Source organism: Oncorhynchus keta, chromosome 1 (genome assembly GCF_023373465.1).
Source record: "Oncorhynchus keta strain PuntledgeMale-10-30-2019 chromosome 1, Oket_V2, whole genome shotgun sequence".
Classification (NCBI taxonomy): Eukaryota; Metazoa; Chordata; class Actinopteri; order Salmoniformes; family Salmonidae; genus Oncorhynchus; species Oncorhynchus keta.
This window is the reverse complement of record NC_068421.1, coordinates 70,545,693-70,565,510: the sequence shown is the minus strand read 5'-3', so window position 1 is coordinate 70,565,510 and position 19,818 is coordinate 70,545,693. Positions and strand designations below refer to the sequence as shown.

Sequence of the window (19,818 nt, the reverse complement as noted above, 5' to 3'; positions counted from 1 at the left end):
GAACTGTGTGTGTTTTGTGGAAATGGTGGTTACAGTCATATTGTTAATATATTGTATAAGACTGATCGTGCTGTTACACTCTTTAGTGTGAATGCAGGTAATTATACACATGTTTTGGTGTGCGGTTGGACCTCAGGACATGACATCATACAGTAACACAGAGACCACACCTCTGTTCTTTTCTCTTCACAGGATTCCAGTTCATCTGACATAGAATCTGTCCCTCAAAAGGTTATTCAAGCCTCTTTCTCTCCTTCCTTCTCTTCGCTCGTTTTCTGACTCACTGTGTGTGGTCACTCCCCAATCTTAAGCCGTTCAACAAAGCCACACTGATAATAATGATATTAGATGTGTTCACACACCCTCTGACTGTAGCAGGATCCGACCTTGAAACCTGGGAATGAACTGATAAGGATAACTTATTTTTGCTCAAAAGTTTGGGGTCACTTAGAAATGTCCTTGTTTTTGAAAGAAAAGCAAGCTCTTTGTCCATTAAAACAACATAAAATTGATCAGAAATAATGTAAACATTGTTAATGTTGTAAATGACTATTTTTTTAAATGGAATATCTACATAGGCCCATTATCAGCAACTATCACTCTTGTGTTCCAATGGCACGTTTGTTAGCTAATCCAAGTTTATCATTTTAAAAGGCTAATTGGTCATTAGAAAACACAGCTGAAAACTGTTGTCCTGATTAAAGAAACAATAAAACTGTCCTTCTAGGCAGAGTTGCAAAGAAAAAGTCATATCTCAGACTGGCCAATAAAAGGAAAAGATTAAGATGGGTAAAAGAACACGGACACTGGACAGAGGAACTCTGCCTAGAAGGCCAGCATCCCGGAGTTGCCTCTTCATTGTTGACATTGAGACTGGTGTTTTGCGGGTATTATTTAATGAAGCTGCCAGTTGAGGACTTTGAGAAACAGAGGCCTCACAACTAGACACTCTAATGTACTTGTCCTCTTGCTCAGTTGTGCACCGGGGCCTCCCACTCCTCTTTCTATTCTGGTCAGAGCCAGTTTGCGCTGTTTTGTGAAGGGAGTAGTATACAACGTTGTACGAGATCTTCAGTTTTTTGGCAATTTCTCACATGAAATAGCCTTCATTTCTCAGAACAAGAATAGACTGACGAGTTTCAGAAGAAAGGTCTTTGTTTCTGGACATTTTGAGCCTGTAATCAAACCCACAAATGCTGATGCTCCAGATACTCAACTAGTCTAAAGAAGGCCAGTTTTATTGCTTCTTTAAATCAGGACAACAGTTTTCAGCTGCGCTAACATAATTGCCTTTTAAAATTATAAACTTGGATTAGCTAACACAACGTGCCATTGGAACACAGGAGTGATGGTTGCTGATAATGGGCCTCTGTATGCCTATGTAGATTTTCCACTAAAAAATCTGCCGTTTCATGCTACAATAGTCACTTACAACATTAATAATGTTTACACTGTATTTCTGATCCATTTGATGTTATTTTAATGGACAAAAAAAATTGCTTTTCTTTCAGAAACAAGGACATTTTGAAGTGACCCCAAACTTTTGAAAAGTAGTGTACATACATTTGACAAAAAGCTGATTAAGCAGGTTCATTCATGGTTCTGTTATGGTCATTGTGGTTGTTACAGAGCTTTTGACCAGCTGTAGTCGTCTTCAGCCAGTGCTGACTGTACCCAATTACTGACCAATGCTCTTCATGAAAAAGCAAATAAGCATGTCCAAGGCTTTGTCACTGTACATGTCTGGCACTTTTAAAGGTCCAATGCAACGTTTAAAAAAATCTAAATATCAAGTTATTTCTGGGGAACAATTAAGTACCTTATTGTGATTTTCTATTAACATTGTACAAAATGAATTAAAATAGAAACAAAAATAGCTTCTTAGTAAAGACTGAAAACTAGCTGTTATTGGAAGAGAGGTTTGGAACCCTATTTCTTATTGGTCTATTTATTAACTACAACAGTATTATTCCAACCTCACTGTGGAAATGTAAATAAAACAAATTGAAATGCACTGGGACTTTAATGTACATGTTGATTAATTTAGTGTTTGTTAATAGGTCACTTTTGATATGTTAATCAAATATCGGAGCATGCATGAGTTTGTTCCCAACACCACCCTGACATGAGATACTAATATGAACATGGTTCACTGTCATTATAACTATGAGATGAACCTGTTGCTGTGTGTGTGTGTTACGTGTCACATGTCCTATATATCTCTTGTTTGTGTACGTACATGAGCGAGTGAATGAAAAACGGAGAAAACCATAACAAGAATTTAAGGGCGGGAGAGAGAGAGAGAGACGAAGAGAGAGAGAGACTCCTGCAGCTGTGTCTTGGGCATGTAATTATCTGTCAGGCAATTCACACTACTCTCCAGATGTTGCTTCTGCCTTGACAGCCCGAGCCAGGATGGTGAGAGATTGAGACTGAAGGAGGAATTGAGAGAGCGAGAGGAATAGACAGAGGGGAGGAATAGAGATATAGTTGAGAGGGAATAGGGAGAAACTGGATATATGTGAGAAAAAGGAATTGTTGTGCTTGAATGAATGAATGAATGAATGAATGAATAAATCAATGAATTCATGCATGAGTGACACAAAATGCTCCTGGCGGAGTGTGCTTCTTGTTCATCAGTTCTTTCTGTGATCCAGTTCCTCTGATTTCCGTCTCTTCCTGTAGTTGTGTTGATGCTCTTTGAGCTCCATCACCCAGCATTAACCCTGCTTCTTCTCTCTGGGCTCTGCAGGAGTACAAGGTGTCCAGCTTCGAGCAGCGCCTGATCAGTGAGATCGAGTTCCGTCTGGAGCGCTCTCCAGTGGAGGAGTCTGACGACGATGTGCAGCATGACGAGGATACCACTGGCACCGGGGTGGTGCCCTTCTTCGACAGCAAGCTCAAACACTACAAGGTGTTCGAGGGCATGCCCGTCACCTTCTCCTGCAAGGTCATTGGAGACCCCAAGCCAAAGGTCAGAGGTCACACTGATCAGCCGTTCTTAATGTCAATATTACTGTCACTTTATTCAGGGTGTATTGTTATATGGTGTAAATGTTTAATGTACCAACATACAGTATTGTTCTGATAATTGGGAGTTGAGGATGTGTAGTGTTGTTAGCAGTAGGTTGAAAATGTACAGTGACATGTACAGTGATTTGCTATAAGGGCCAGGCTTGGTGTACTAACATCTGATTCCACCACTGCCTATCCCTAGCTCATAGGGCTTCTGTCATGACTGGGTGATGACAGGCATCAGATGAACGGAAGAGGGGGGATTGCAGTATAATATAATAATATACTCTTTTCTCTCTGCTCCTATAGGTCATTGTGTAACTCTGTGTTGTGTATACCCTTTCCACTATAGATCTACTGGTTTAAGGATGGGAAGCAGGTCATTGTAAGTCTGTGTTGTGTCTATCCTGTCCACTATAGATCTACTGGTTTAAGGATGGGAAGCAGATCTCTAAGAGGAGTGAACACTACAGGATCAGCCGCGACGCTGACGGGACCTGCAACCTCCACACCGCCGCCGCCTCATTGGACGATGACGGCAACTACACCATTATGGCTGGTAACCCTGAGGTGAGAACACCTGACCCACCCAACACACACAGGACCTGACTGACTCATACCCCATATAGAAAACCCTGCACACACATTCATACCAAACTGCTGTACACAGGGGAAATACTGTATCTATGAACACACATTGTCAGGACCAGTCAGTGGTGCTGTTACTGTTAGCAGTCATTAGTTCCATAATAATGGAGACGAAAAGGGTCTCCAGCCAGCTGGGGAAGCGGGCGTCGGGTGAGACATGAAATGCCTAAAGCCTTCATGAGGGTCGAGAGTTCACGTACCGCTGCCTTTCCAACAGACTGGCCAACTAACACACTGTTCTTCTCTGTACTTCCTCTCTGACATGGGTTTTAGTTGAGTATGACCAGTCATAAACGTCAAGCAAACATCTCTCTATATCGCACTCTTGCTCCCTCTCTCAATTAATTCAATTCAAGGGCTCTATTGGCATGGGAAACATTGCCAAAGCAAGTGAAGTAGGTAATAAACAAAATTGAAATAAACTAAAATTATCAGTAAACATTACACTCACAAAAGTTCCAAAATAATAAAGACATTTCAAATGTCATATGTGCATATAGTTAAAGTACAAAAGGGAAAATAAATAAACATAAATATGGGTTGTATTTAAAATGGTGTTCGTTTTTCACTGGTTGCACTTTTCTTGTGGCAACAGATCTTGCTGTGATGACACAGTGTGGTATTTCACCCAATAGATATGAGAGTTTATCAAAATTGTGTTTGTTTTCTAATTCTTTGTGGATCTGTGTAATCTGAGGGAAATATGTTTCTCTAATATGGTTTTACATTTGGCAGGAGGTTAGGAAGTGCAGCTTAGTTTCCATCTAATTTTGTGGGCAGTGTTCTCTTGAGAGCCATGTCTGCCTATGGCGCCTTTCTCAATAGCAAGACTATGCTCACTGAGTCTGTACATAGTCAAGCTTTCCTTAAGTTTGGGTCAGTACCAGTGGTCAGGTATTCTGCCACTGTGTACTCTGTTTAGAGCCAAATAGCATTCTAGTTTGCTCTGTTTTTTCCAGTGTAAGTAATTATCTTATTGTTTTCTCATGATTTGGTTGGGTCTAATTCTGTTGCTGTCCTGGGGCTCTGTTTGTAATGTGAACAGAGCCCCAGGACCAGCTTGCTTAGGGGGTTCATCTCTCTGTAGGTGATTGCTTTCTTATGGAAGGTTTGGGAATCGCTTCCTTTTCGGTGGTTGTAGAATTTAACGGCTCTTTTCTGGATTCTGATCATTAGCGGGTATCGGCTTCATTCTGCTCTGTATGCATTATTTGGGGTTTTTCGTGGTACACGGAGGATATTTTTGCAGAATCTATTTGTCTCAATTTGGTGTTTGCCAAGAGTGTGCAAAGCTGTCATCAAGGCAAAGGGTGGCTATTTGAAGAATCGCAAATATAAAATATATTTAGATTTGTTTAACACTTTTGTAGTTACAACATGATTCCATTTGTGTTATTTCAAAACTTTGATGTCTTCACTATTATTCTAAAATGTAGAAAATAGTACATATAAAGATAAAACCCTTGAATGAGTAGGTGTTATAAAACTTTGGACCGGTAGTGTATATGTTTTTGCTGTTTGCTCTTTGTTATAGAGCCAGAAAGATTGGAGAAGTGGTTTATCCATACATCTCCATTTTGGATAGATAGCTCTTCGTGTTGTTGTTTGTTTAGTGTTGTTCGAGTCTATGGATTCTTCAATTACATTGAGCTTATTTCTGACGTACCGTTCCTTCTTTTTCCTGAGTGTATTTCTGTATTGTTTTAGTGATTCACCTTAGAGACGGCGTAGGCTCAGATTTTCTGGGTCTCTTTTTGTTTGAATAGGTTTCTCAATTTCTTTCTTAGGTTTTTGCATTCTTCATCAAACCATTTGTCCTTGTTGTTACTTTTCTTCGGTTTTCTGTTTGACATTTTTAGATTTGATAGGGAAGCTGAGAGGTCAAATATACTGTTTAGGTTTTTTGATTCCAAGTTTACACCTTCCCTTTTACAGTGAAATGTTTTCTCCAGGAAGTTGTCTAAAAGGGATTGAATTTGTTGTTGCCTAATTGTATTTGGTAGGTTTCCACACTACTTTCCTTCCATCTATAGCATTTCTTAATATTATTCCATTCCTTTGGCTTTGATGCCTCATTATTGAGTATTGCTCTGTTCAAGTGGACAGTGATTTTACTGTGATCTGATAGGGGTGTCAGTCAGCTGACTGAACACTCTGAGAGACTCTGGGTTGAGGTTCGTGAAAAAGTAGTCTACAGTACTACTGCCAAGAGATGAGCTATAGGTGTACCTACCGTAGGAGTCCCCTCAAAGCCTACCATTGACTATGTTCATACCCAGTGCGTGACAGAGCTGCAGGAGTTGTGACCTGTTTTTGTTGGTTATGTTGCCGTAGTTGTGCCTAAGGGGGGCATATGGGGGAGGGAATACTGTCACCCCCAGGTAGGTGTTTGTCCCCGTGTGCTGAGGGTGTTAGGGGGAAATGAATCATTTCCAGAACCTATAGGATGGAGAAGCTGTCTTCATTAAAGTATGGGGATTCTAGTGGGGGGATATAGGTAGCACACAGGAGGTCATTTTTCTCTGTTGAAATCATTTCCCTTTGAATAGCCAAATGTAAAATTTTCTTGTTTTGATTAATTTAATAGAGTGAGTTAGGTCTGCTCTACCAAATTTGCCGCTGGTCTGGGAGAGTTGTCCCGCTGGTCTGGGCGGGGTGTCCCGCTGGTCTGGGAGAGGTGTCCCGCTGGTCTGGGAGAGGTGTCCCGCTGGTCTGGGAGAGGTGTCCCGCTGGTCTGGGCGGGGTGTCTGTTGAGCTGTTGCTCCTGTGTGAGGTGTTGGGGCTGCGGTTGAGGGTGGTGCCCTTTAGGGTCCAGACAAAGGTGGGCAGACCTGGTCTTAAAGGCTGTTCAAGTCCAGGGTGGAGTGGTGGTTCAGGTAGACATTTGGTTTTGAGGCACAGTCATGGGAAATACTTGAGTTTACCTGCTGTATGTTAGCAGGGTGGAAGTATTTTTGCGGTAGCAGGGTGGAGATAACCTCTCTCTCTCTCTCTCAGGGGAGGGTGAGCTGTACTGGAAGGATGATGGTCCAGGCAGTGAACCAGAGGGGGAGGAGCCAGCGCTCTACACCTGGACACATCCGCAGGTAAGGCCACAATGGCTGACAGGCACGATGGCTGACAGGCACGATGGCTGACAGGCACAATGGCTGACAGGCACAATGGCTGACAGGCACAATGGCTGACAGGCACAATGGCTGACAGGCACAATGGCTGACAGGCACAATGGCTGACAGGCACAATGGCTGACAGGCACAATGGCTGACAGGCACAATGGCTGACAGGCACAATGGCTGACAGGCACAATGGCTGACAGGCACAATGGCTGACAGGCACAATGGCTGACAGGCACGATGGTTGACAGGCACGATGGCTGACAGGCACGATGGCTGTCAGTTATTTTGCCTGACAGACACAGGGAGAAGAAGGACAAACGAACACTGTTGGCTATTACTAATAATTAATAATGGGCTTTAGAAATGTGTTGGCAGTGTTCTTGCTGGCTATTATTTGCTTCTGGACTGCCTTAATGCATCAGTACTGTGCAAGTACAGACTCGCACTCATTCACAATAAGTGGTCAATACACCAGGTGTATGAACATCTGTCCTAAGATACCGCTTTTATAAACTATTAAAAGAGTTATGGGCATATACAGGGTTTACAGTACACTTCTGTTGATATTAGAGTATTAAATCAAACTTTTTGTGTTGACGTTTTTATATTCGATGAATAGTGTGAGTGGGTGGAAACACCTGTTGGTTCTTGATCTGTGCAATGATTTTTCAATAAAATATCTCTCCCAAATATATGAACTGTCACACACACACACACACACACACACACACACACACACACACACACACACACACACACACACACACACACACACACATCCAATAACCTGATATGATCCACTCCCAGATAAGGCTTTCATATCCAGTCTGCCTGAGTGAAGCTTTTTAAGATATCCATCAGTGCCTCCCTCCCTCTTCATCTCTCTCCTTTTTACCCTTTGGCTTCCCTCTGCTCTGCTCTTTCATTTCTTCTCTCTCTCTCTTCCCCCCTCAGACCTAGGTCTCGGTCCAGAGACAGTGGTGATGAGAACGAGAACATCCAGGAGCGTCACTTCCGCCCCCACTTCCTGCAGGCGCCTGGTGACCTCATCGTCCAGGAGGGTAGGCTCTGCCGGATGGACTGCAAGGTGAGACCACGGCCCCTGAACACAGCCCTTCTTGACCTCAAACTACAACTACACCTTTAGGATTCTACCATTGTTGGCCTGTTGGTTAGGGAAGAGTGTGAGGCTTTTAATTACTGGAAGCATTACAGATTCTAAGAATTCAAAAAAGGAACATTCCAACTTTCCAAAATGAACCCTGGTGTTGAGCACATAGTAAGTCATAGAAAATGGAGGAAAGGAGTGCAGAACCACCCTCGAATTCTCTCTGTGTCAGTGATGAGGAGTGTCTGTGGGCCTGAGAAAGGCATCCTCCCTATGCATTCCATATACTGGAGAAGAAATAATTGCGGCTATATATTTCATCTCCTCTTCCATGATGAATGGCTCAGAGCGAGTGAGGAGAGGAAATGCTAGTGTCATTTTGCTAGGATTAAGAGGATTCTCTCTCACTCTTTCTGCCATTATTTCTCCCTCCACACTCTCCCTCCCTCTGTTTTCTCTTTCTCTGTGCTTTCCCTTTTCTCTGTTTCTCCCTCGGTCACTAATCGTTCCTCTGCAGCCTGCGGCAGTCAGACAATTAGAAGACTGTTACAAACCTGTAATAAAACCTAACAGCACCATACACGGAATTCACACGCTATAACAAGACTCTCTTTATACAAAACATTAACAGAGTGAGTCTCCAATGGCCTGGGGCTCTTAATGTCAATGATATTTACTTCAAAATTATTTGTAGTTTTCAAACTTTCCATGCCCAAAATGAACTACAGGAACTGTACTACATGAATGTTGAACAACAAATTACTTAATTCTACTTCTAGCACTTAATACACTCAAGGCCGGAAACATACACAAACACACACAAACACGCACACACAGGTGGGCTCTACCGTGCACAACTGAAGGAGGGGCAGGTGTAGGGTTTCTCTGGCATGCAGCGGGTGCTGAAAAGAGAGGCAGGTCCTTTCACAGGCCAGGCAGTTCCCATGAGAAAACATGCATGCGACCGGGAGACTCCAGACAAACGACAATAAAACACTGTTGATCTCACACTGCAGACAGAGACACACCATAATACCGTACTCACAATGCAAATAAATACCAGCACATTTACCCTGCAAATAAACACTGTCATTCTCCAGCTCCAGATTCAAAACATTACATTGTATAAATAAACACAATGTGATGAATGAGTTACTGAGTGTTTGTTGTGTTCCCCTTTAGGTGAGTGGCTTGCCCACACCAGACCTGATCTGGCAGCTGAATGGTCAGACCATCCGTCCTGACTCCGCCCACAAGATGCTGGTGAGGGAGAATGGCGTCCACTCGCTGGTCATCGAGCCCGTGTCCAGCCGTGATGCAGGCATCTACACCTGCATCGCCAGCAACCGCGCTGGACAGAACTCCTTCAACCTGGAACTCATTGTAGCAGGTAGACACCCATACAGTACATATGTGTATAGGCATAGACAGATGAACATCATTGAAACATTGTCACAATATTTCAGATGTCTTTTCAGATATAAAAGACACTTTGTCTACTTTTAGTTGTTGATTCAAATAATGTAGTACTAATCACAATGCATCATAGTTTGATATGATTGACCTTGGTCTCTCGTCTCCAGCCAAAGAGATGCACAAGGCCCCTTCATTCATCGAGAAGCTGCAGAACACTGGTGTTGCCGAAGGTTACCCGGTGCGTCTGGAGTGCCGTGTGTCGGCTGTTCCCTACCCACAGATCTTTTGGAAGAAGGAGAATGAGTCTTTCACGCACAACACAGACAGGATAAGGTAAGACAGCACTACCACTCACCGTCTATGGCTTGTATTACATAAATCCAATAGAATTCAAATAGAATACCAATATCATTGGTAAGCAGCCTCTCTAAACTGGAGATGCTTAAAGGTAAAGATATTGATGATCTGACAACATTCGGTGAAACTCGGTCCTAAGGGTGTGTGTTGAATTATTTTTTTCCCAGCATGCACCAGGACAACTGTGGCTATCTGTGTATGATCATCCAACCAGCCATGAAGGAGGATGCTGGCTGGTACACCGTGTCTGCCAAGAACGAGGCTGGCATTGTGTCCAGCACTGCACGACTCGACGTCCACAGTAAGTCCCCAGACAAAACACACAGGACCAAATGTAAACTGCAAAACAATGAAAATCTATATCAATATATACTCCTTCCCCCTCTTTCCTCTCCTCAGCTCAGTGGCAGCAGCCCAACACTCCCAAGCCTAAGAAGGTGCGTCCGTCGACGAGTCGCTATGCAGCGCTGACAGAAAGAGGACTGGACGTGAAGGCAGCCTTCTTCCCCGACTCCAGCCCCCTGCAGCCGGGAGGCCTAGTGGAGAGTGATGACCTGTAGAGACCAACGGGGGCACCACATGCCCAAACAAGTCCTAATGTAATGCCTTAAAACTAACCCCTGACCCCAGTACCAGCCCTGTTCCGCCCCGTTCTCCCCAGACATAGGGGTAAATGTAACCCCCTCCATCCGAGGTGTTTTACGACAAGGCCACAGATACCTTTCTGGAAGATGGATGACGGGCAATGTGACACCCCATAATATCTGTGTCAATCAAACATGGATCCCAATTTAGGATCAATGATTCCATTTTGTCAACCATTAAAGCAGAGGAATCTACCCTGAGCAGCCATTGAAGTTTATTTTCGATTGTAAAACTGCCAATACCACACAAGTGTGTTCACCTCTGAAGTGTCTGAGATATCTCACATGATCTCTCTGTAACAATTATAATTAAAGGTTTAAAGTTCAAGTTGAAAGTAGCATTATTATGCATGTTACAATGTTGCCATTTGTAACGCTGTATCTAAATGGATGACGTTTTGTGAAATACTCCCTCAACAAAGGCACCAAATTGTAGGGGCAGAGATATTTAGAAACGGGACACTTTGGATCCCAAAACACAAAGAGACCCCAAAACACAAAGTTATTATTTTATATGGGTATCACAGCATAGTCTGGGTAACATAGCACAATATGGATATCAGCAGTGTCTATTTTTTTTTTTGTTACAAGTAGCACAATACCCTAGATATCAGCATTGTCGGGTTCAACATTTATCATAATTACCATAGATATTGCACAAGGCCGGGCCTTACTTACTTTTCGTTTCTGATTTTTTGTCAGGTCAAATGACCTTGGAAGTTAAAACTGTTTAGTGACTTTAGATGAGTTGTGAAAAAGAGAATGTTGGCTGAATGATGCAGACACCGTTGAGAGCTGTGTTACCATAGTAACTTCAGTGATTGATTGATGGAAAGAGAGGTCCGTGTGACATGCTAGGAGGTACTGGCATGTGAAGGTTGACTATAACAGGGACAGGATGAGGGGTTATCCTGGGCCAGGAGGCCCACAAAATCTGTCTCAGCCCAGTGTCAACAGTCACTTCAACGCTTGTGAACTGTGTGATACGCGAGTGGGAGACATCAAGGACAGACAAAAGCAAGTTTTTCAGAATGGAATTCAGTGTGAGAAGATGACAAAGCAATGGATTATGTTGATGATGATGAAATGAAGAAAATGACCGTTATGACAGATTCTGGAGATGGTTTATTTCCTTTGATGTTTCAGTTTAAAATCTTCACAAACACATGACAGTCCTAAAAATGGCTTCAGTGGATTGATCACACACTACAGATGGTCTGCTTTATTTTTGTATGAAAAAAAACCTCTGTATTTACTTTCCCAAGAAACTTGACAAATTATGTATCTTCTCTAATGTTCAATGACAAAACATAATCCTGACTGTATTAAAATATCACACTTTTTAAAACTATATTGCCTTAAAAGATCACTTGGGCCTATTTCAATCACTATCTGTCCATATTTTTCTGAGGCACTTATGACAAGCAAGTATTTTTGACAATTATAAACTGTTTAGAAGGGAGAATATATGCACAGAATTGTATTGAAATAAGTAATTGTATATTTTCTTTCACTACTGTATTACCAAATGGGCATATCTTGCTGTATCTGTTCAGATCACGTTTCATCCTGCCATGACTAGTCACTCACAAACATATAGGACACCTTTTTGATTTATATGCCAATCTGTGCCTGTATATGGAATGTTCTCCTGATATCATGTTAGTTTATGAAAGATAATAAAAAATCAAAGTCTGGAGTTACCGTGTTTATGTTGAGTAAGGAGACCCTGGACAAATCAATTCCACACCAATGTACTCAGCAGCCATATTATCCATCACAGGGAAAATTCCATTCTTTATTGAAGAATCTTATTGGATTATATTTTACCTTGATCTCAGGTTTAAATTGTCTCCACCTTGATCTTAGGTTAAATAACACCATGATTACAGCTCACATGGCAGACAGCAGCTGAGCGCAGATGCACCAGATCCATGAAGGCTTCTAATGGCATGTAAATGTATGTGACTGGTGAGTACCAGCTGGGTGAGGGGAGGAGCACTCTCCAGTGATACACAATGTTTATCCACTGGAGGAAATAACAGATGAGATACCATTTCAAATCTCTGCAATACCATATTGTACTGTCTTTAGTCATCCTATTTAGCTAGGCTAGTTTGCCAAAGTATGCTGCAGAGCTGTCTGACAATCATTTTACTAGTTCTTCAAACTAGATAAGGCCTACTTTCACAAACAGCCTCTATCAACCTCGACTTGTGCACATTCCTCTCTCATGCGGTCTGTGTGCATCTAACAAAACGTATAGTAGGCGTAAAAGTGTATGCGTATCTGACCTGAGCCGGTAAGAACAGGAGACATGGATTATGGTCATTGTAGTTAATTACCACATTTCTGCGGTGAACTACGTTGAATATTTTCTTAATGAAACCTACAACTCCATTCACCCCGGCCTCCTACATAGCTCTTGATTTCTCTAGCGAATGATTTGATTTCTCTCTAGAGAAACGGCGCGTTGGGCTCACAAAAAAAAGAACTAAATTAAATTAAAGTAATTATGCTCAGCACTAATTTCCTCACATTCAAAGGCAAGGTGAATAGAATGAAAAAGTACACTCCAAGATCAGTTAAAAAGACATGAGCTTGAGTAGACGAAAAGCAAATATTAAACATCTGATTAAAAGCAGATATATATAAAAAGCAGATATTTAAAAACAGATGGTTCATACCTACTCCCCCAGCCCCGCTGTCATGTCTGTCCCGATGAAACCTAGCGGAAGAGAAGGGAGGGACAGGATCAGGACAGAACTCAATTCGAGCCAAGAGAACAGTGGAAACTAATATCCTAGGTACAGTACAAGACTGTTTCTAATTTAGCATGCCAATGACAGAGATGACAAAATCATAAACAGACTAGGGCAAAGGCTAGGAGTTGAGGAGAATAAGCAGACAGATGAAAGAGAGAAACAGTAAAGAACGGAGGAAGAGACAGTTCCACACCTGGAGCCAGCAAGTTAACCCTGATGTTTCACGAGGCCACCTCCTTGGCCTGAGAGCGAGTGAAGCCCTCCAGACCTGCTTTACTGGCACTGTACACACACTGACCTGCGTTCCCCTTCAACTCCACCACAGAGCCTACAGTACACACAGATCACATGAACACAGTAATTGGGTTAACTCAAGGTAAAGTGAAGTGGGAAATTGTGTTTATTACCTGGACCACAACCACCACCTTGTGGCCAAACTGCAACATTGAATGCATCTGATATCTCAAATGATGATATTTTGCACACATTGTATATAGACTCCCCCTTTTTTCTACTGTGTTAATGACTTGTTAATTGTTTACTCCATGTGTAACTCTGTTGTCTGTTCACACTGCTATGCTTTATCTTGGCCAGGTCGCAGTTGCAAATGAGAACTTGTTCTCAACTAGCCTACCTGGTTAAATAAAGGTGAAATAAAAAAATAAAAATAAAAAATGACAAGGGGCTGTACATGCAGTAAGAGTACCTATGTTGACAATCGCCCCTCCCTGAGTGTGGAGCATGCTCCGTAGCGCTGCCTTGCAGCTCAACCTGCTCCCCAGTAGGTTGGTATGAAGCATAGCCACCATGTCTTCTAGCCTGGTCCACAGTAACAGACCATCCCTGAACACACACACACACACACACACACACACACACACACACACACACACACAGGATATGGACGAGTTCTTGAAAAAAAAAACGTTTACGCATGCAAGCTCACCTGCTTAAGACTGCCATGGGTGTACTGAAGGTATGAAACTAACCTATGCGAGTACTGATTCATTCAGTCACACACCTGTTGGTGCCAGCTGCATTGACCAGGTAGGAAATGTTTCCACAAGTCTTCAGGATAATCCTAAACGTCTTCTGCACTTCCTCTCCTTTGGAGACGTCACAACAAAAGCCCACATGGTCAGCTAGAACATGAGAGATCGATTTAGCATTAGGTTAACAGAAAATTAGAGCTGTATTTAATTAACAACAGTAGTTCGTGTGGCACTAGGCTCATCATCTGGTTTTGAAAATGTGAACAGAAGAGCCCAACAAACAGTACCTCCATCGAGGGACGCCACAGTGGCCTGAGCAGCAAGCATGCTAGTTCCTGGACACCACAACAACCCTGCAGCCTCTCTCTGCCAGCAGCCTTGATACAGCCCTGCCAATGCCCCTGGAGCCCCCACGCACAGCCTGGGAATGCCCCCTGCACTGCAGGAGACCAAAACACAGCGCAGAGCAAATCAAAGATAAGATGACATAGGCAAGTGGCTTCAGGGGCAGCCTGGTTTAAGGTCTACTGAACCCCCTTGATCTCTCAGAGCACCCACTCCCCTAAACCCAGGCAGCCCATGCAGACAGTCACTTTCCTGCACTGTCTGTGTAGATCATGTGTCAAACTCCACAGAGGGATGGAAAAATATCTGTGGGCATTCGGTCCTCCTCACGGATTAGTAAGGAATTCCCCTCACCTAGTTGTCTAGGTCTTCATTGAAAGGAAAATGGGAAAAAAAAACAGCACACTAGTCCCTCCATAGAGTGAGTTTTACACCCCTGGTGTAGGTGATCTAATAGCTAGATACCAAGATCATTTTCACGCAACGCTGTTGTTGTTTAAGATCAATAACAATTTGGTATTTCTCTCTATATAATTATAACGTCAGTATACGTTAGTGGGTCCTTGGCACAGTATGGTGGTCGAAATTTGTTCTATAGTGTGTTTATTAATTCAACCACATGGGGAACAAGAGACACTCACAAATCTCACAGCTAGTGCCAGTGGCCCCTCACAGGTAGCTGGACCCACAGACATTTGAAACAAACCAAACCAGAGCCTGTCCACAGTATATACATTACGATACAATCTAGGCTAGGGTTAGGATTGAGCTAGGGGTTAAACATAGGCTAGGTCAGCCCTTACCCTAGCTTCATGTCAAAATCCCAGTTCAAGCCGAACCCTAGTCTCATTGCCATACCTCCAAAATCAAGTCTTGTCAAGCCTGGTTTGGGACGAGGCTACCTAACCCTAACTTTAGCTTCATGTCCACATCCGGTTCAACCCTAACCCTACCCTCAACCTTTTATCCTATGTTCCTCTTTGGAGCCGTGGATTTGTTTGCGGTCCTCAGTGACTGGGTTACAGGAGAGTAAAGAAGAGGGTAAATCACAAGCTGATGTTTGACCCGTCTTATGAGCTACACGCTCAGATGGAAAAACATAGATGTAAGAAAATACAAATACAAAAACTGTTGAGCAACATTTTTTAGGTGTTGACTGAAATGTATTATGCACTGTATGGAGAGAGACAGTTTGTGTGTGAGACAAAGCTTAATTTGTATTCAGATCATCATCCTAAACATCATGACCTCATTTTCCTCCTTCACAGCCCTGTAGTCCAATGACACCTGCAAACACAGACACACTTTCTGCAGTCTTCCTCACCATATATACACAGTATACACACACACACTTTCTCTATTTCTTCTTGCATACATACATTAATATTTACTGTATGCTCCAGAGTCTGTGACCTTGTATCAATCCATAAACACTATCACTCTTGGTCACATCTGCTGATATTTACGCCGCCTCACTCAGTCATATGAATATATAGCGTATCTAATAGACTTATCCACCCCCACCTCACCAACATGTTCTGTACACAAACACACATTTACACTGTTTGTAGTAGAGCTAATGATTCCCTCCTTCTCCAGTAGGAAGAAGGTCATGCCAGAGCAAGGCTCATTGATTAAACAGACACCTCATTAATCTATTAGAGTACCCAATACCATTAGATACCAGAGAGCAAAGTGAACCAGACAGTCAGAGTTGACAGGAGAGAGGGAGCGAGGGAAAATAAGACACCAACAGAGCCAAGTCAGATAAAAAGCAAGCAATTCTCTTTATCTCAATATCCAACTCTTTGTCCCTGTATCCCCCATCGGGCCACCTACCCCCTTCTGTCCACCAGTCATGCTCACAAATTGGAATAAGTTATCTCCATGGCAACCCATCATCTGGTTGAAGCATACCAGTGTGACCTCAGAGAGACCCTGTCAGCTCCTTTAGACATTATCCAGCTGAGCATCACCACACACACAGACAAGAGACTGCGTGACTCACCTACCTCACAGAGCACCACCTTAAGAGTTGATTGCATTGTGGGAAAAGCAGACACAGCAAGGACCTATTCTCCTGGTAATAAAGGCATGCATTGCTATATAGACTCAATGTAGTATTTGGCTGTTGGGGCTTGTGTTTGACCTCCGTTTTAAGTGAAAACCAGGCGTTTACCTTTGTATTGTGACCTGATCTCTGTGTTTTGTACATAGTTTTTAAAAATCACTTTGGTGCAATTTTCACAAGTATGTAGTAAATTTTCTTAACTCTAAGCACCAAAATCAAAATAGATCAAAATGGTTTGATCCAAATCTCTAAGCACAATTGAATGAGTACACACAAAATCACTTGTTAATTGCACCAAAATCACCTTCCATATTAAATCGAAGAATGTCCTTTTCAAAATGCAATACTCACTTTTGATATCATTGCCCTGTCATTTGTTAATACAATTAACTCTTAAAACTGCTATCAAACTGCTAAAAACAGATAACTGAACCAAAACGCACTGCTGAAATTCCTGGGTTGTATATAACAATATACAGTTTCCAAAATTTCTGAGAATGACACAAATATTAATTTCCACAAAGTTTGCTGCTTCAGTGTCTTTAGTTATTTTTGTCAGGTGTTACTACGGAGTACTGAAGTATAATTACAAGCATTTCATAAGTGTCAAAGGCTTTTATTGACAATTACATGAAGTTGATGCAAAGAGTCAATATTTGCAGTGTTGACTCCTCTTTTTCAAGACCTCTGCAATCCACCCTGGCATGCTGTCAATTAACTACTGGGCCACACCCTGACTGATGGCAGCCCATTCTTGCATAATCAATGCTTGGAGTTTGTCAGGATTTGTGGGTTTTTGTTTGTCCACCCGCCTCTTGAGGATTGACCACAAATTCTCAATGGGATTTAGGTCTGGGGAGTTTCCTGGCCATGGACCCCCCCCCCCAAAAAAAAATCAATGTTTTGTTCCCCGAGCCACTTTGTGATCACTTTTGCCTTATGGAAAGCTGCTACATCATGCTGGAAAAGGCATTGTTAGTCACCAAACTGTTCCTGAATGGTTGGGAGAAGCTTCACTCGGAGGATGTGTTGGTACCATTATTTATTCATGGCTGTGTTCAGGCAAAATTGTGAGTGAGCCCACTCCCTTGGCTGAGAAGCAACCCCACACATGAATGGTCTCAGGATGCTTTACTGTTGACATAACACAGGACTGCTGGTAGCGCTCACCTTGTCTTCTCCGGACAAGATTTTTTCCGGATGCCCCAAACAATCGGAAAGGGGATTCATCAGAGAAAATGACTTACCCCAGTTCTCATCAGTCCAATCCCTGTACCTGTTGCAGAATATCAGTCTGTCCCTGATGTTTTTCCTGGAGAGAAGTGGCTTCTTTGCTGCCCTTCTTGACAACAGGCCATCCTCCAAAAGTATTTGCCTCACTGTGCGTGCAGATGTACTCACACCTGCCTGATGCCATTCCTGAGCAAGCTCTGTACTGGTGGTGCCCCAAATCCTGCAGCTGAATCAACTTTAGGAGACGGTCCTGGCGCTTGGACTTTCTTGGGTGCCCTGAAGCCTTCACAACAATTGAACCGCTCTCCTTGAAGTTATTGATGATCCGATAAATGGTTGATTTAGGTACAATCTTACTGGCAGCAATATTCTTGCCTGTGAAGCCCTTTTTGTGCAAAGCAATGATGACGGCACGTGTTTCCTTGCAGGTAACCATGGTTGACAGAGGAAGAGCAATGATTCCAAGCATCATCCTCCTTTTGAAGCTTCCAGTCTGTTATTCGAACTCAATCAGCATGACAGAGTGATCTCCAGGCTTGTGGTCAACATTCACACCTGTGTTAACGAGAGAATCACTGACATGTCGTCAGCTGGTCCTTTTGTGGCAGGGCTGAAATGCAGTGGAAATGTTTTTGGGGATTCAGTTAATTTGCATGGCAAAGAGGGACTTCGCAACTAATTTCAATTCATCTGATCACTCTTCATAACAATCTGGAGTATATGCAAATTGCCATAACACAAACTGAGGCAGCAGGCTGAAAATTAATATTTGTGTCATTCTCAAAACTTTTGGCCATGACTCTATAGTGCATTTGGAAAATATTCAGATCCCTTGACTTAATCCAAATTTTGTTACGTTACAGCCTTATAAAATTCATTCAATTGTCCCCCCCTTCAATCTACACAAAATACCCCATAATGACAAACCAAGAACATGTTTCTAGAATTGTATATTTATATATTTTCTAAAAGAACCTGAAATATGACATTTACATAAGTATTCAGACCGTTTACTCAATACTTTGTTGAAGCACCTTGGGCAGCGATTGGCATCCACTGGTGGTAAATTCAATTGATTGGACATGATTTGGAAAAGCACACGCACCTGTCTATTTAAAAGGCCTAACAGTTGAGAGTGCATGCCAGAGCAAAAACCAAGCCATGTTGTCGAAATAAGTGTCTGTAGCGCGCCAAGACAGGATTGTGTCGAGGAACAGATCTGGAGAAGGGTACAAAAACATTTCTGCAGCATTGAAGGTCCCCAAGAACACAGTGGCCTCCATTCTTAAATGGAAGAAGTTAAGGACCACCAAGGCTCTTCCTAAAGCTGGCTACCAGGCCAAACTGAGCAATCAGGGGAGAAGGGCCTTGGTTAGGGAGGTGACCAAGAATCCGATGGGTACTGACAGAGTTCTAGAGTTCCTCTGGAGATGGGAGAAACTGCCGGAAGGACATCCATCTTTGCACTACTCCACCAATCAGGCCTTCGAACAGGACAACGACCCTAAGCACACAGCCAAGACAACACAGGAGTGGTTTCAGGACAAGTCTCTGAATATCTTTGAGTAGCCCAGCCAGAGGCCAGACTTGAACACGATCGAACATCTCTGGAGTCCTGAAAATAGCTATGCAGCAATGCTCCCTATCCAACCTGACAGAGCTTGAGAGGATCTGCAGAGAATAATGGGAGAAACTCTCCAAAAACAGGTTTGCCAAGCTTGTAGCTTCAAACCCAAGAAGTCTCGATGCTGTAATCGGTGTGAATGTAAAGGGTGTGAATACTTATGTAAATGTGATATTTCCGTTTATTTGTAATACATTTGTAAAATTCTAAAAACCTATTTTTGCATTTTCATTATGGGGTATGAGGATTTTTAAAAATCAATATTAGAATAAAGCAGCAATGTAACAAAATGTGGAAAAAGTCAAGGTGTCTGAATACTTTCCGAAAGCACTGGCTCAGACAGACCAACAAGCGCATCAAAACACACACGATCTTTAGCCCCGCAGAGTAGAAGGGGACGGATGAGAGAGGAAGAGAGGTGACTTTGCTGTCATGTCCCTCATGTCGGTGGTAATGTTTTCAGACAGCTCTACCCTGGCAGGAA

The 19,818-nt window shown here is 42.7% G+C and overlaps 2 protein-coding genes across 11 annotated transcripts in view; one reads left to right on the top strand and one right to left on the bottom strand.

The window, feature by feature from the left end:
* The window catches only part of palld (palladin, cytoskeletal associated protein), a 108,935-nt gene extending 96,932 nt beyond the window's left edge, over positions 1–12,003 (top strand). For 8 of the 10 annotated variants that reach the window (XM_052459879.1, XM_052459857.1, XM_052459855.1 and 5 more), the window contains 9 exons: positions 193–231; positions 2,753–2,974; positions 3,436–3,585; positions 6,661–6,749; positions 7,734–7,866; positions 9,070–9,277; positions 9,471–9,636; positions 9,828–9,961; positions 10,060–12,003. In XM_052459879.1, the coding sequence (XP_052315839.1) occupies positions 193–231; positions 2,753–2,974; positions 3,436–3,585; positions 6,661–6,749; positions 7,734–7,866; positions 9,070–9,277; positions 9,471–9,636; positions 9,828–9,961; positions 10,060–10,220 (1,302 nt within the window). In that variant the 3' untranslated portion in view covers positions 10,221–12,003. The remainder of the gene's footprint in view (positions 1–192; positions 232–2,752; positions 2,975–3,435; positions 3,586–6,660; positions 6,750–7,733; positions 7,867–9,069; positions 9,278–9,470; positions 9,637–9,827; positions 9,962–10,059) is intronic. The other 2 variants (XM_052459873.1, XM_052459869.1) reach the window with 1 other exon arrangement.
* cbr4 (carbonyl reductase 4) lies at positions 11,930–16,266 on the bottom strand. The gene is given in 7 exon segments (XM_035763052.2): positions 11,930–13,032; positions 13,263–13,397; positions 13,776–13,912; positions 14,091–14,211; positions 14,349–14,391; positions 14,393–14,500; positions 16,246–16,266. Coding segments are annotated over 7 exon segments (606 nt in total). The 3' UTR covers positions 11,930–12,991.
* Positions 16,267–19,818: the final 3,552 nt, after the last annotated feature.